General features: G+C 38.9%; 2 protein-coding genes across 3 annotated transcripts; both read right to left on the bottom strand.

The window, feature by feature from the left end:
* Nucleotides 1-3,112: 3,112 nt before the first annotated feature.
* LOC146652181 (hydroperoxide isomerase ALOXE3-like) lies at nt 3,113-4,809 on the bottom strand. Its single transcript, XM_085382526.1, has 4 exons — nt 4,736-4,809; nt 4,543-4,643; nt 3,679-3,849; nt 3,113-3,570 (listed from the first exon to the last, which is right to left on the bottom strand). Exons 2-4 carry the CDS (start codon nt 4,591-4,593, stop codon nt 3,391-3,393), a joined length of 402 nt encoding a protein of 133 aa, XP_085238652.1. The 5' UTR covers nt 4,594-4,643; nt 4,736-4,809; the 3' UTR covers nt 3,113-3,390.
* Nucleotides 4,810-7,319: 2,510 nt separating this feature from the next.
* On the bottom strand, nt 7,320-12,721 carry LOC146652180 (F-box only protein 30-like). Of its 2 annotated transcripts, none has more exons than XM_085382838.1 (3): nt 12,579-12,721; nt 8,299-10,428; nt 7,320-8,107 (listed from the first exon to the last, which is right to left on the bottom strand). In XM_085382838.1, the coding sequence occupies exons 2-3, from the start codon at nt 10,375-10,377 to the stop codon at nt 7,913-7,915; spliced, it is 2,274 nt and encodes a 757-aa protein (XP_085238964.1). In that variant the 5' UTR covers nt 10,378-10,428; nt 12,579-12,721; the 3' UTR covers nt 7,320-7,912. The 2 variants fall into 2 exon arrangements, with proteins under 2 accessions (XP_085238964.1, XP_085238966.1); XM_085382840.1 differs by lacking the exon at nt 12,579-12,721 and adding an exon at nt 12,379-12,541.
* Between the last annotated feature and the right edge of the window lie 1,723 nt (nt 12,722-14,444).

Raw genomic sequence — 14,444 nt, 5'->3', positions numbered from 1 at the left:
TACAGTGTACAATAGATAACCGTGACTTATTTAACACGAGTTCAGATGATTTAACTTGAAAGTGTTGTCAAAGTTTAAATGTAAGTTTGGTATTGGAACATAAAATCTGTTTCTCATTACTGGAAAACAGTACTGGTCAGGCAAGATGTTTGTTTCGGGTGTGTTTTTCTTCTCTTCCAAGATATCCACCTCCCTCAGGCATCACCAGGAAAATAATCTGATTCGTGATAAAAGTCAGATAATGATTAACATCTTAAAAATCTACAGGCTTTAAAGTCACAGTCCTTATTTACAAAGAATAACATTTACATATAAAAGTTTATTTTCCAAGATTTATTTTGAGAATCACTGTCTGAATGTTCGGCTGAAATTGTCCACTCCCCTTTCTGTTCCACATAAAGTGATGTACTGTATATGTGGTCTAGTGACAACAGCTCACATGCGTAATGTGTGCGAGCTGTTGTCACCTTTAGCTTTTATTTACCCATGATTGCATTGTGGAAACTACAGAAAAAGAAATCAGAGATGCAAAGAGATTTTTAATGCTTGAATTTGCTGCGCCTCATTAGTATTTCTTTATTGGTATTTAATGTCACAGCAAGATGAAAATTAAAACATACAGCTTTACACAAAGAGTGATTGTTCCCACCGTTCTGTCATGAATAAATTTCCTCCTTTCAAAAGAAAGTGAAAAAAATGTATATTGTACATTGCTTAACATATTTGTTAGGCCATCTGTCATGAAAACACAAAATAAATATTTTAGAAATTTCCCAAAAAGTTGTTTAAAATTAAGAATTATATTGTTATTAGCAGTGTTGGGTAAGTTACTTTAAAATAGTAACTTAGTTACATTACTAGTTACTTCTCTCAAAAGTAACTCAGTTACTTCAAGTTACTCGTTACTTTCAAAGTAACTAGTTACTAGGGAAAGTAACTTTGGTTTTACTCAGAATTCTCTTGTTAATGTGTTTCTTCCATAACTTTGCCAGTCTTCTAGCTTGCTTACTTGCCACAAGTGCACTGTGCCACCGACAAATAGAAAGGAAAAGATAATGTGCATATTTCCACGAGAGAAATCCCACGCCTGGACCGTCATTGACTGCTGCCATGATTCTAGCCTACGTCACAGCGTCATGTGCGCCTTTTACATCCAACACAAAAACTGCTGTCGTGGTGCTTTGATTGTACTCAGAACTCGGAAATTCTGCCTTCTGAATAGGAAGATGTAGGCAACACCAGACTGCAGATGAGCTGCATACAGAGCTGGACTGGGACAAAAAAATCGTCCTGGGCATTTTGACTAGAGACCAGCCCACCATTATAGGAAAAATCATAAAGCCTTTGAATGAAAACAAACGCTGTTGTGACAGTGATGTACACTGTTTTGATGGTATATATGCATCAATCTATCAATCGTTTGTTGTAAGATTCAGATAATTATTTTTTAAAAGCTAGACATTTTAAATGAGAATAAGAAAGAAAAGTATTTCTTTGTGCCCCCCTTTCCCTGTTAATGCCCTACCTGGCCCCCCTGGCAACACTTTGCTAGATCCGCCCCTGCACAGTTACCAGCTGTCAGCTACCTAAAAAAGGATCCTGGGGTTATTTGTCTCTCAGAAACAGTTCATAACTTCCCTTCAACTCATTCATGTCACCTAAAAGGTAAACCTGTTTCTCCATCACCTGTTCAGCTCTGATGATCCAGTAAGGACATCTCCTGGTTTCATCTTCATGTTTCCCTCTCACCAGATAACCAAACCATATCATGACCAGCAGCTTTTTTGCAGCTGTGGCTCCAGCAAACATCAGCTGATACTAGAAATTAATATTAAATAAATTCTAACAACAGCTGATCAAGCTTAAACGTGCTGCTGTTGTTTAGCGCAACATCCGCTGGTTTCCTCTTTCGGCGCAAAGTGAGCGATAAACAAACAAGAGAGAAAAGCCGATCAGCTGATCATTGATCAGTTTCATGATTGAAGTAGAAACGGGAGAGGGAGGGGGAGAGAATGAGAGGCAGATGTGCAGCGTAAACACAGAATAACTCCAGCTTTGTGCCTTTTTCATTGTAGCTGAAGTCCGGGACAAACTGTTCCTTTTCACCCCAATAAGAAACGCGTAATATTTTCTCTGAATACCAGACGGGACAGTTGGCAACTCTAATAACTTATGAACAAAATAAAGTTCAACATCATTAACTTCATAGCACCACCCAGCTGTATAGAAACTCCGTCATGCTAGCTAGCACGCAGTACGGAAAAAGTCAGAATAACGAAAATAAACTCCACCTAAACTTGGTTTATATCTGACCCAGAGAGACTGCAGGTCATAACTTCTTACCTGAAGTTCAGTTCACACTTGGACCGGAGGCCGCCTCGGGTCTCTTTTCCTTCTGCGTCCCTTTTCCTTCATCCACCTGCTGGCCTCCACCACTTGCTAATGTTATTGAATCTGTGGAAGCTCCGTGATAGCCACCACACGTAGTAACGAGTAACGAGCCTATCTAAATCCCAGTAACGAGTAACGCGTTCCTAGTTTTGGCATAATAACTAGTTACCGTGCTCGTTACCACAATAATAACGTAGTTACTGTAACGCGTTACTTAATAACGCGTTAGTCCCAACACTGGTTATTAGGGAAATAAAGTGAGTTCACATTTTTATACCCAAATTTTAGCCAACACGTTGGACTTGAACCAAGCATATATTTTTTTCTGTTCAGGAATGCAAGTAAATAATAAAATTTGGTATCTTAATTAAAAAATAATGAGCTTTACTATTTCTTCTTCTTTTTTTTATAAAACAGTAAATTTGAAAATTAATGGATAACAATACTTACAATGCAGCTCGTGCATACTGCTGCACTAACCATTACAGAAACATAAAAAATGATTTTGGTAATTACCAGTGCTTTTTATTTTAGACAACTGTGCTATAAACCTTACATTGGCTCACAGTCTAAATCTTCAGCATTGTAAAAGAAGAACTAACCTTTACATATCCTTGGTAACATTAGCTATGCACACACTATGTGTCAATCATGTGCCTCCTACAACCAAAAAAAAAGGAGTGATAGTCTCAGATGTGCATGCTACTTTTAGGCGTATAGGAACAAACTATTTTAATTGTATGTATATTCTTTAAAAAGCATGAAATTCTAACAAATTAAAAACCATTTTATCATTTTATTGTAAAAAAAAAAAGTCCCCCAATGTCCCCAAACTAATCTCTTAATCTATGTAATACACAGTAGATACAAAAAATGAACATGCCTATTTATCATGATACAACTAACATATAAAACCTGAGAAGCTGCCAGCGTCACCTCACTTGGTACTATATGTACCAGAATTATAGACAAAGAAAGCAGGATACCATGTATTGTTGACTAAATGGTTACACTGTTCTCTATTTCAGTCGGGTTCAGATATGTGTAGGGTACTTCAAGCCGAGAATTTCTTGCTGTAATTTCTTCACTGAGGTAGGACAGCTCTGCTTGAAACTCTTTAATCATTTGTTTCGGGGTAGGTTCATCGAATCGTTCTTCAGGGTACTGACCCAACAGAACCTGCAGAAGCAAAGTTAGTTAGTCAGACTAAAAATATTTTATTTGTGATACTCTTTTTTTTTTAAAGGAATATAAATAAAGCATGAAAAGCAAAAAAAAGATACATACCACATCTGTATACTTGTGGGAAAGTACCCAAAGCATTCCTGCAAACTTTACTGTCTCCCCAATATTTGGAAGAGTCTCCAATAATGTCGTCATGCTTGACTGCCCCTTTGTGGTTGGAGCAGGTTTGTGAAGCAAGCCTGAGCCATAGGGCATCCAGGAGCTGTAGTCAAACTAGAATGAAACAAGTTTTTATAAATGACTTGCTTTATTTTTCAAACAAAGGACATAGCTATTGTATCTATGTAAATAAGGGTAGATATCTGTTCTCATGTTAAACATTATCTATCAATATCTTCAGAGCTACAGCAAATTCTATTATTCTTCTATTATGTTTTTCTGATACATAAAGCAAAGGGAATTATAGTCGGAGAGAATAACTGACAAAGAAGATTTTACTAAATGTTTTATATAGTTATATAAATGATAAATGTGGTCCAAGATTTTGCGTGCCATAATGTGTGTTTTTTGATTTTTGCTTCACCTTATGATAACATTAGGTGAAAGTTGAATATCTGGAAAATGTAGTTGGTTTCAGAATGTCAGAATTTGACAACATTCACATGTTTGCATAAAATCTGATAACTCAGCTTATCCCAGCATGATGGGACAATGATCCAAAGAACTGGGTGCAGTAACTTGGAATGACTTGACTCAGCCAAATGCTCCTAAATTTCTTGTTAAATTATGAGGTGTTTCTCTGGATCTGCTGCAGTATGTATCCTTTACAAAAATGCAAACCAGGGAAACATGGAATAGAATAGAGACACTTCTCTGTGGCCAAAAGGCAGTTGAATCAATTCCTTAATGGAGATGCAAAGACTCACTGTACTTGATCAAACATAATTACATAGCGTGCTGTTATACCTGTCCATTATTGAGTGCAGCATGTTGAACTGACACTGTGAAGATCACCATGGTGATAAACTTGATCACCTCCTCAACAGTATTAAAGGATGCCGGAAACCCTGTTAACAGAACGCTCACTGTCAGTCACTATATTTTTCATTATAACCTAGGCTTTATGTGACAAATATAATTAAGGGTATTTATTATTTACCAGAGAGTTTGTTTCCTAAGACGCCGTGTGTAAATATCTCATTGATCCATTCCTGCAGCTCGGTGTCCTTGCACACATCGGATAATAGTGCTATATACTTAACAAAGCTGGTAAAAATATCTACTACTAGCCGAGGGGGGTCTATAACAACCCACAATGGTAATAAAATAGCCCTTGAAAAGTTGGAGCTTGAGGGCAAGAAGTTCAAACTGTTTACGAACAGATACCGATGAATCGACAGTAACATGGAATTTGCTTTTTACATAAATTGCAACACCGCCATCCTTTCTGGGGCGGTCGCAACGGAAAAGATTATAGCCCGTTATGCCTTTGTCAGTAATCAATTTTGTAAGCCAGGTTTCTAATAATATGAGAATATCGGTATCTAACTCTCTCATCCAAATTTTCACAAAATCAAGTTTGGGAAGAAGACTTCTGACATTTCAATGAATGATACCAAGACCTGTTCGAGTTTTAAAATCACAAGGAGTACTTAAGCATTTGCAATCTGGACCGGGATTAGGTTGCACATTTCCAGATAAAAGAAGCAGAAGAACAATAAAACATTTTCTTTTTACACATATTGGAATAAATAAATCAGTTGAGATGAGATCTCTGCTGATGATCACGTTTGAGAAGCTTCTAAAAGATGTAAAATCCCACCTTGTTCCCTTTGAGAGGAGTAAGAAGTATGGTTTCTCTTGCTCCACAGACTGTTTCTGCACCTCATGTAGACAAAAAGCTGTCAATAAAAGCAATAAAGGAAAAAAGACTACCGAGGATAACATGCTGACTGACGGATAGACCTGGTAGACCTGTGGTAGAGCCTGGTTGTGGCCTGCTAGGTGATGGTGGAGCCTGGCTGTGGGCTGCTGGCTGGACCTGCTAGCTGATGGTGGAGGCTGGCTGTGGGCTGATGGTGGAGCCTGGCTGTGGGCTGCTGGCTGGACCAGCTAGATGATTGGTTGGCTTGTTCTGCTTATTCTGTTAATTTAATCTTCACTTGCTAATGATGTTTCACTATATGATCCCGGGAGGAGAAACAAATCCCTTTGGGGTTGCATTAGGAAGTGCATCCGGCAAAAAAAAACCCTGCTAAATTAAACATGTAAAGCTACCCACTGTGACAACCTCTTGTGAATAAGGAAGCAGCATTTAGTATATTATATCTCTGTAGTAGAAGTTGGGGATTGAGTCCAGACTTTGCAGTGATGTTATCTGGCCAACAGATGGAGCTGTAGCTCATTTTAGTCAGACTTCTTTCCCATACCTGCAAGTAGGTAGGATGAGCAGCTGTACAGACTCTGAGGAAACATGTTTTTCATGAACCGTTTGATCCTGTCAGACCCAAAAGAGAATAATTATTATTAGTTAAATATAATTAATAATCAAAAACATTAGTAGTAGATGTACTTTTTGAATTAAGAATAATCTAAATGCAAATGTAAAATATAAATACACTGATGCTAAATCTAGTACTAGACGCAATAGAAATATTTTCACACAATTATAAAATGTAGATGATTTTTATCACTGAGTAAATACCACAGTTTTCCTGTATTTTCACCAGGAGAATATAAATACTGTTGTATTTGTTTATGAATATTTTAATGCTGATATTTGACTAGAAAAAGAAGTGGTGAAAATGTTTTATAATTAATTTAGCTGAGGTTAATCTAAATTATACCATAAATGTTATTCTAGAGTTGATGACAATAATAGATGTAGCTATAGTTTTTAAATGCACTGTTTTTTTCATAGATTGCAATAATGGCCAAAAAAATCTGCAAACTGCTGCAGATTTATTGGCAGCACAGCCAGGATGAAACCTCCTGTTCCACCACATGCCAAAGCTGCTGTACTGGGTTGAGGTCTGGTGACTGTGAAGGACATTTGAGTACAACGACCTCATTTCCACGTTCAAGACACCAGTTTGGGATGAAATCGGCTTCGTGACATTAGCGTTATCCTGCTGGAAGCAGCCATCGGAAGATGGGTACACTATTTAAATAATGCTCAATCAGTACCAAGAGGCCCAAAGTGTCCCAAGAAACTGTCCCACACACTATCACACCACTAGCAGTGGTCTGAGTTGTTGATACAAGTCAGGATGAATCATGCTTTCATGTTTACAGACATGTATTGCAGCAGAAATAGAGACTCGTGAGACGTTTTTCCAATATTATGTCCAATTTTGGTGAGCCTCTGCAAATTGTAGCCTCAGTTTTCAGTTTGTACCTGACTGGAGTAACACCCGGTGGCGTCATCTGATACTATAGTTCATCTGTTTCAAAATTTGCCATGTGTTTAGGGAACACATGGCAAACACATGTCCAGGGAACTGATGCTCACTTGATATTTTGAAGACCATCCTCTTTAAACTCAAGAGATGGTTCTGCAGGAAATACCAGTAAATCAACAGTTTCTGAAATACTAGTTTTAGAAAGACAGCTATGCAATTTTAATTAATAATTTAACTGTGATTTAACTATACTAGCCTAGTTACAGTAGTAGAAATAAATAAATAAATGAAACAAACCCTCCAAAAATAAGAAATAACTTTACAAAAATTGTAAAGACTTTATTAAACTGTATTAAAGCACATGCATTTCTGTGTTATCCATCTGTTTACACTCACATTCGGACATCCTACACACCCAGACAACAAGTTTGCACTTGGCTGACACTTAAAGAGATCAGAGCTATATCATTTAGGGTCACTGAAGAGGGAATAGCAAATATTATATAAAGTGCTAGCATACCTTCTGACAGACAGAAATTATGCAAACAAACAAAAACAACAATCTGCTTTTCCCCATGGCTACTACTGAAAGGCAAGAGTGTGAAAACATTTAAATTCCTGTTAATATAGATATCATATCACATAGAATAATATAAATCCACTGTGCATATCTGTACTCAAGAAAATATAGTTCATCTTATCAGAATAAGTGCGTATTTTCAGATCATATCCATGCGAAGTGAAATGTTTGTTTTATTTCTCTCTCTCCACAGGGACCTCAAACACACACACACAACAAACCTGGCAAGTGAAGTGTTTTCATTAAGGCTTCTTCATAATCTAGTGTGATGCAGGAAGAGATTTTTTTTTAGTTGCAGCATTCACAGATTACGGCAGTGAATCTCATGCAGCTTTGACTGGTCGGTTGTGTTTGGTCAGATGTTAACATGGCGTAGGACGCGACGGAGTGAGTGTCCATCCCGTGCGGTGCACATGGCAGGAAGGGGTACAGGCTCGGTCTTGTGCTCCACATTGTTGAAGTGGCACTTCTTAAGGTGGTTCGACATGCTGGGGACATCAGTGAAGCCCCACGCTAACACCGGGCTGAAGGCAGTGCTGAATCGCCAAACCTGGGGTAGTAAATAAAAAAAGTAGTTTTTGATTTATTATCTTTAAAATCTGGCCTTTTATATATTACTTTGCATTTAATATAGGTAGTACGATAGCTATATACATTGGTGCTAACAAGAAATTTTAATAACTATTTTAGAGAAATAGTTAAACACCAGTATACAGTACAGTACACTGGATTTCTGCTTACTTTATTTTTCGTCTGCCATGACACAGTGCCATGAGGACCAGGGCTTTGTCTTCGCTCCCACTGCAGGTCCACTACACCCCTGGTCTGAAGGAGGCTGGCACACACTTCCCTCATAGTCCTTGATACCAATGACAGCTGGCACAAGCTGAAACTGTCCAGGAATCCAGCTATGTGCCACAGTATCTCAATAGGAAGCCCACTAAACTGGTCTGACTGGGAGTCACCTGGAAGTTTTGCTTTAGGGCAAGGCTGGACTCCAAAGGATTTGAGGTGCCTGTCATGAATGACCTTTGCCCCCTGGACAGATGGGTAAAATCTTCTTTGGGAAAACGTGCAGCCATAATATGCCAGGGGGCAGCGTTGCTCCATCCAACCATTGAGACCAGCGTGAATGTCACCGTGGACATTTGTGAAATGGGATGAAAACTGGTCCCGGCGGAATGACTGACCACAGACAAAGGGGAACATATGCTGGTAGCGGGGGTTAGGGGGGAGGTAACGGTTATGGGGGACTGCCTCGACCTCCAGAGCTTCCAGGACGAGACCTAAGCGGAGGGTACGGAAAGGGCTGGGGTAGGAGATCTGTGGGGCAGCATGGTCGCAGGCAGAAGCAGAGGCCATGTCACCCACTCTGGTGTTAGTTACTAAGATTGCAGCAGGAAAGGTGAAAGTCTGTGTGCCAAAGTTAACATGGTAACCATCAATATAGACTGTATCAGAGATCCTTCTGCACTCTCTAGACTCCTCTAAACAGAAGAGCAGGGCTGCTGTGATCAGATCGATCTCTCCTAGACCCATGGGGTCGTCATCCTGCTCTAGCTCTGAAGTATCCACTGCCTTGTCCTCCATTACGGGTTGGAACCTAGACAATGACCTGCCTGGAGTGATACCCATCTGACCATTAGAAAATGAAGATTGGCTTGGGCCCCTAAAGGTCTGGTAGTTCCTCTTGACCCCATGGTTTTCTGAAAGAAAGAGCCCTCTATCTTCTAGAACGATATGACCAGCCCTCTGTGCCACAGGCTTTCTGACATGGAGTGGAGGTGCCATTTGACGGGCAAGTAATTCTTGAGAGTCATCAGCATGCAAGTTATCTTGAACCTCAATGGGACAGGCCGTCTCAAGACAAGCCTCAGGTGCCCCTAAAAATGGTCCATTGGCTGTATTCACAATCATTACGTCTGTTTCGTTTAGAGACCCATTTCCACTCAAGCAGCTTGAACAAACACTTTCCTCCTCAATGCCGCTTTTATGCAAACTATCTGAAGCTGCAGGTGTTTCGTCTTCCAGTCCATTCTGAAAGTCTCCATTGTTGCTCAATCTACTTTTCTGTACAGCAGCTTCTTTGGTCACACGCTCTGCGCTGGTTTCACCAGAGCTGGCACTGCTAACAAAGTCTAAAGCAGCAGCTAAGCTTCTTGCAGTCTCAACTGTGGCCTCATACAGTTTACCAAAGTGCTCTTCATTCAAGCCATTAATTCCACTGAAAATTTTCTCCTTTGCTGAGCCTGGTGGGTGTGGCTGTGCTTGATGCGTGGCTGGCAGCGGGGAAGGTGACTGAATAAATGAGGAGGCCTTAGGAGCACATGTTTGTAAAGTGGAGTGTGTCGCTCTGTTCTCTTTACTAACACTGACAAGTGGCTCTCCTTGTGCAGTAGGTGCCATGGCAATCACCTTGAGGGACTCCAGCAGTGTACGCTGGTCCTGAAGGGCAAGTGCCATGTCCAGCTGCTCCACCTCTTCCACACCACGGCTCAGGCTTTCATAGGAAGTATAATCCAGGCAGCTAACAGGCCATCTGTTCCACTCCATAGTACAGCACACAAGTCCAGCTGGACACACTTCCAGGTGAGCATACATCTGGTTGCGCACCAGGGTGGCGGGGCAACCATATCCACTGTTTAGGCAAGGAATCCTCATCAGTGGGCACATAAGTTGATGTTCATCCACTTTGCAGGAGTGAAAAACAGCCCCACAAACCAAAGGACACGTTATAAGCTCGCAAGAAACTCCTGTTTCAGCTTTGACCGTGCACCTCTGGTTAAAACAGGAAATACAGTGAACATGGTCCTCTTCCATCTTCAGACCAGAGTGATGGGGAGTGACTCTGGAAGAAGACAGTCCACAGTCCTGCCAAAAGATCAAATGCAGTAAGTGTAGGGCGACGACACATTAGCAACAAAGTCTGCTCGACTGCTTTAATACAGTATCGGAGCTCGAGTCAAAAAGCAACAGAATGCAGTGTGATATTATTACAATACAGTAAATGACGAAACCAAGATTTTTTTTATTTTTTGCTATATTTTGCGTTTTACAATTAGAATAAATAGCATCATCTTGAAAAGACAGGTCACAATGGTCACTGGGAATATACCTGCTAACAACAATAACTGACATGTACGCCATCTCGGCACCACATGAAGTATGCTGCACATTGCATATCTGCATTTACTACAGCTGTTCTTTCTAAATGAGAAATATTAAAGATAAAAGAATTAAAAAAAAAAAAAAAAGTAGCCGTCTGAGCCCTTCCTTGTACACATAAAATAAAGGAAACTATAAAATCAGTATTATGCTGTCCTAGAGTTTTAGTCAAGTCTTGAAAGGTTGTTACAACTACAACAAACCAGTAGATGTCACACATGAGAGCCATGCCTCAGTACTAAAGATCTTTATTTCAACCAAATAGCATGTAAGCAAAGCATCAAAGCTTCTTAAAAGTGCAACAAGAAAAGTAGGTAATACAACAGAAATGATATTTCTAGGTAGCAGAAACTGCATTTAAAAGAGACTTTTACTGTAGTTCATTGCAGTATATTTCAAAAGAAGTGTACGAACCGTTTTAATTTATTGTCACATATTATTTCATGAAAGAGCGGCGCATTATACTTGCCCCCTCTGCATACAACATAACATGCCTCATATGAATGCACTGGGGAAAAAAATCAGTAGTTACAAAGCAAACCTAAATATTCTGCAGTTTTCTTCTTTCCATGAATGAAGCCTGCATGGCAACTGTGAAACAGTGCCCTCTCTGCTAAAGAATAACAAACTCAGCTGCAGTCACGTGACACACCTAAAAGGCTGTCTCATGCAGTACCTTATTAGGAAAATTCCCTGGTCAGTGCAGGACGCTAAAACGTTTTCTTTTTCACATTTTGGACAGGAGAATAACATATCTCCCTAATTTTGTGCATGATTTGAGTCGGCAGTGTGTTCTGTTTATAACATGTTACAAATGAACTTATACTGAAAAACAGCATACTCGTTTTGAGTATAATAAACACATTGCTGTATCTATTATGTCATTCACTGGCAAGGCTCCAAAAAAATCTTACAAAACAAATAAATTGTATTAAAGCAAATTTAGGAGCAAAATAAATCTTCATCTTTAAGAATCTACATAGCCAGTGTAATTCCACTGTTGCACTAGCATTTGATAGTGCACTTAAAGTTTAACTTCCTACGGGCATAAAATGCAAAAGTGTGTTGGCTCATAATGAATGATTCTAGATTATATTAAAGACTTTAACAGAAGTTGTGAACAGAACACATTAAATAAAGTTATTTTGTAGCCAGAGATCAGCTAGTGACATCTTTAAGAGTAGGAAACACGTCTAAAATGTATCCAACGAAGCTGGACATGTAGAAAGGACACTTACTGTGCAGCCATTTTTAAATCTCACGTGTAAAAAGATTAAAAGCAAAGCAAAACAAAACAAAAAAAAAACCCTGATGCCAGTGGCAAGTTACTCAGAGCATCTGTTTCTGTAACCACTTCAGGCAAACGAGTGAATGCAAACAAATCCATTGGAAAGTTAAACGCTACCCCGTCATTTCTAAACCTTGCAGTATGTATAAATACATAACCAAACACGCGACTAACATCCACAATATTTTAACAAAACAATACTAGTTACTTTTTTTTTTTTTAACCAGCATCTCTTTTCAGATGTCTGACCCAAATAAAGCGCATTCACTGACAACAAACGTAACACAAAAACACAGCGTGGCTAGATTAATGTTCCTCGCTAAGTTTACTTAAAACAAGAGCAAAAAAAGACGAGAAGCTTTCACTACCGTGTACAGTAGTATATTACGAGTCCAGTGCTGCAAGCTTGTTTGCTGTCATCAGCTCCTTCACCATCAAATCAACTTGTTTTTGTAACAATGGCAGGCAGGCTCATACTCTTAGCTAACAACAGCTAGCTAGCTCGGAAGTTGAACGGTTCAAAACAACAGCGGTATAAACCCGGGCTAGCATGCAGGGCACTTCTTACCTGATCGTAATGTTGGCAGCAAAAAGTCCGATCAAAAGTATTAAAAAAAATTACAACAAACCCAGCTGTTAACTGCAGTTACGGCTATAGAGAAAGTGCTAATGATAGCCAGTAGCTAGCTACATATCCTCTCAGCCTTTCTCTTTTTTTGTGTTCAAAACTTTATTGACCAAAGCGCACATCTGTTTTACACGGGGTAAAAGAAAAAAAAAAGCTGAGAATAATTACGGGAGTTGCCTACATAGGCGAAGACATGGAGTTTTGCAACGATGTTAAAAGCAAACAATACTGAAAAACTGGTGTTTTTAACTGAACAATTAATCTAAACTTTTTAAAAAAGGACACATTATGGTCATTGTTTAGTTCCACTTATACATCATGACATCTATAATAACTATGACAGGATAAACCTGTACTGTTATGTCATGGGTTATTTTGACATTGTAGCATTAAAATTTGTAAAACCTATAAAAATATATTTGGAAGCACAAACATATATCATAGGAACACACAAATGTTACTTCAGTAATGTGTGTATATCACTTTAATGATGTGTTTAATAATGTGATTAGAGAGAGAGAGAGAGATAAATTGTTTGGAGTACAATATTTACAACAATTGTAAATAGAAGGAGAAAGTAACAACATACAATTACACTGAAACAATACTTTAGTAAAGTTTCTGATGGAATGTACTGAGTTACATCCCACTGCTGATTCTATACGTGCTGCCATCCAATGGTGTTGGGTTCTGTAAGATTAACAGGATTTTCGTCCAACACCAGTGGATAAGGATGGACAAGAGGGTCCAATAATTAAGTTAAGTTCAGCTTCAATTCATTATAAACTGCAAGTCTAACTAACAAAACTGGCATATTACATCATACAAACCTGATTATTTTATATAGATTAAACCATTAGTGAAAAAAGATTTTTTCCAATAATAACTTGTATTCCTTGTTTGCTTCTGTTCAGCAATTTCTGGATACCTTACAATGCTGTGTATGAACTGATGACGGAAGCTCCTTAATGTGTACCGGATATTTATTTTATTTGTTCATTTTATTATGTCTGCGTGCAAAAAAATAGCTTACAAATAAATTTGCTGGCCTTAAGTCCACAAAACATTACAAATATGACTTAAACGATCATTAGAAAGAAGATTACTGATTTTCCCATGTGCTGGTGATTCTAACTTTTTCGAAAAAGTAAGAAAATGAATAACCTGCTAAACTGAAAATTGCTCCTCTTTAAAAACAGAAGTAATATAAACTTTTGAGTCTAATATGTCCAAGAGAATGCAGCTTTACAAACATTTTTCAACTAACGTGCAGTAATTGCTAACAAACAGGAGAGGTCACTGTTGCACCGTTGTTTTTGTTAAGCCTCCTCCTAGGTGGAAAAAGATGGACTGTGCCTCACTTTATTGCTGTTAACAGAAGGACGTGCCACGTTTAGAGGTCGAGGCCACCTACATAACAGCACCACAGGACCCGGGGGAGCTGACTCACGGACACATCAAAGCTGAGCAGAACTGAATACACCTGTCACGAGGTGCTGAAACAAACCCATGCAGTGGGAATATTGCTGTTTTACATCATATCAACATCATATCAACCGAAGTCTCACTGTCATTCAATTTAAAGAACTAAATAAAACAAACAAAATGCATTCAGGTCCACTCAGGTTGAGGTCTGGACTTTGACTGGGTTATTGCAACATCTTGTTTCTTTTGTTTTTTTTAACTATTCTGTTGCAGATTTACTGCTGTATTTGGGATCATTGTCCAGTTGCATAATCCAGTTTAGGCCAAGATCTAGTTGTTGGACAGATGGCCTCGCATCTGACTCTAGAGGAGTTTATGGTT

This window comes from Rhamphochromis longiceps, linkage group LG15 (genome assembly GCF_057381845.1).
Source record: "Rhamphochromis longiceps isolate RC_006_pf linkage group LG15, R_longiceps_female_GT1.1, whole genome shotgun sequence".
Lineage (NCBI taxonomy): Eukaryota > Metazoa > Chordata > Actinopteri > Cichliformes > Cichlidae > Rhamphochromis > Rhamphochromis longiceps.
The sequence above is the reverse complement of the archived record's forward strand: the minus strand, read 5'-3'. Positions and strand labels throughout refer to the sequence as shown.

Bases quoted from the DNA above. Each gene is read 5' to 3' on its own strand.
- LOC146652181 (XM_085382526.1), bottom strand. From the start codon at position 4,593: ATGGTGATCTTCACAGTGTCAGTTCAACATGCTGCACTCAATAATGGA. The intron at 3,850-4,542 runs GTATAACAGCAC...GTTTCATTCTAG, and splicing joins CTGCACTCAATAATGGACAG to TTTGACTACAGCTCCTGGAT. The intron at 3,571-3,678 runs GTATGTATCTTT...TTGCTTCTGCAG, and splicing joins CCCACAAGTATACAGATGTG to GTTCTGTTGGGTCAGTACCC.
- LOC146652180 (XM_085382838.1), bottom strand. From the start codon at position 10,377: ATGGAAGAGGACCATGTTCACTGTATTTCCTGTTTTAACCAGAGGTGC. The intron at 8,108-8,298 runs GTAAGCAGAAAT...TTACTACCCCAG, and splicing joins CATGGCAGACGAAAAATAAA to GTTTGGCGATTCAGCACTGC.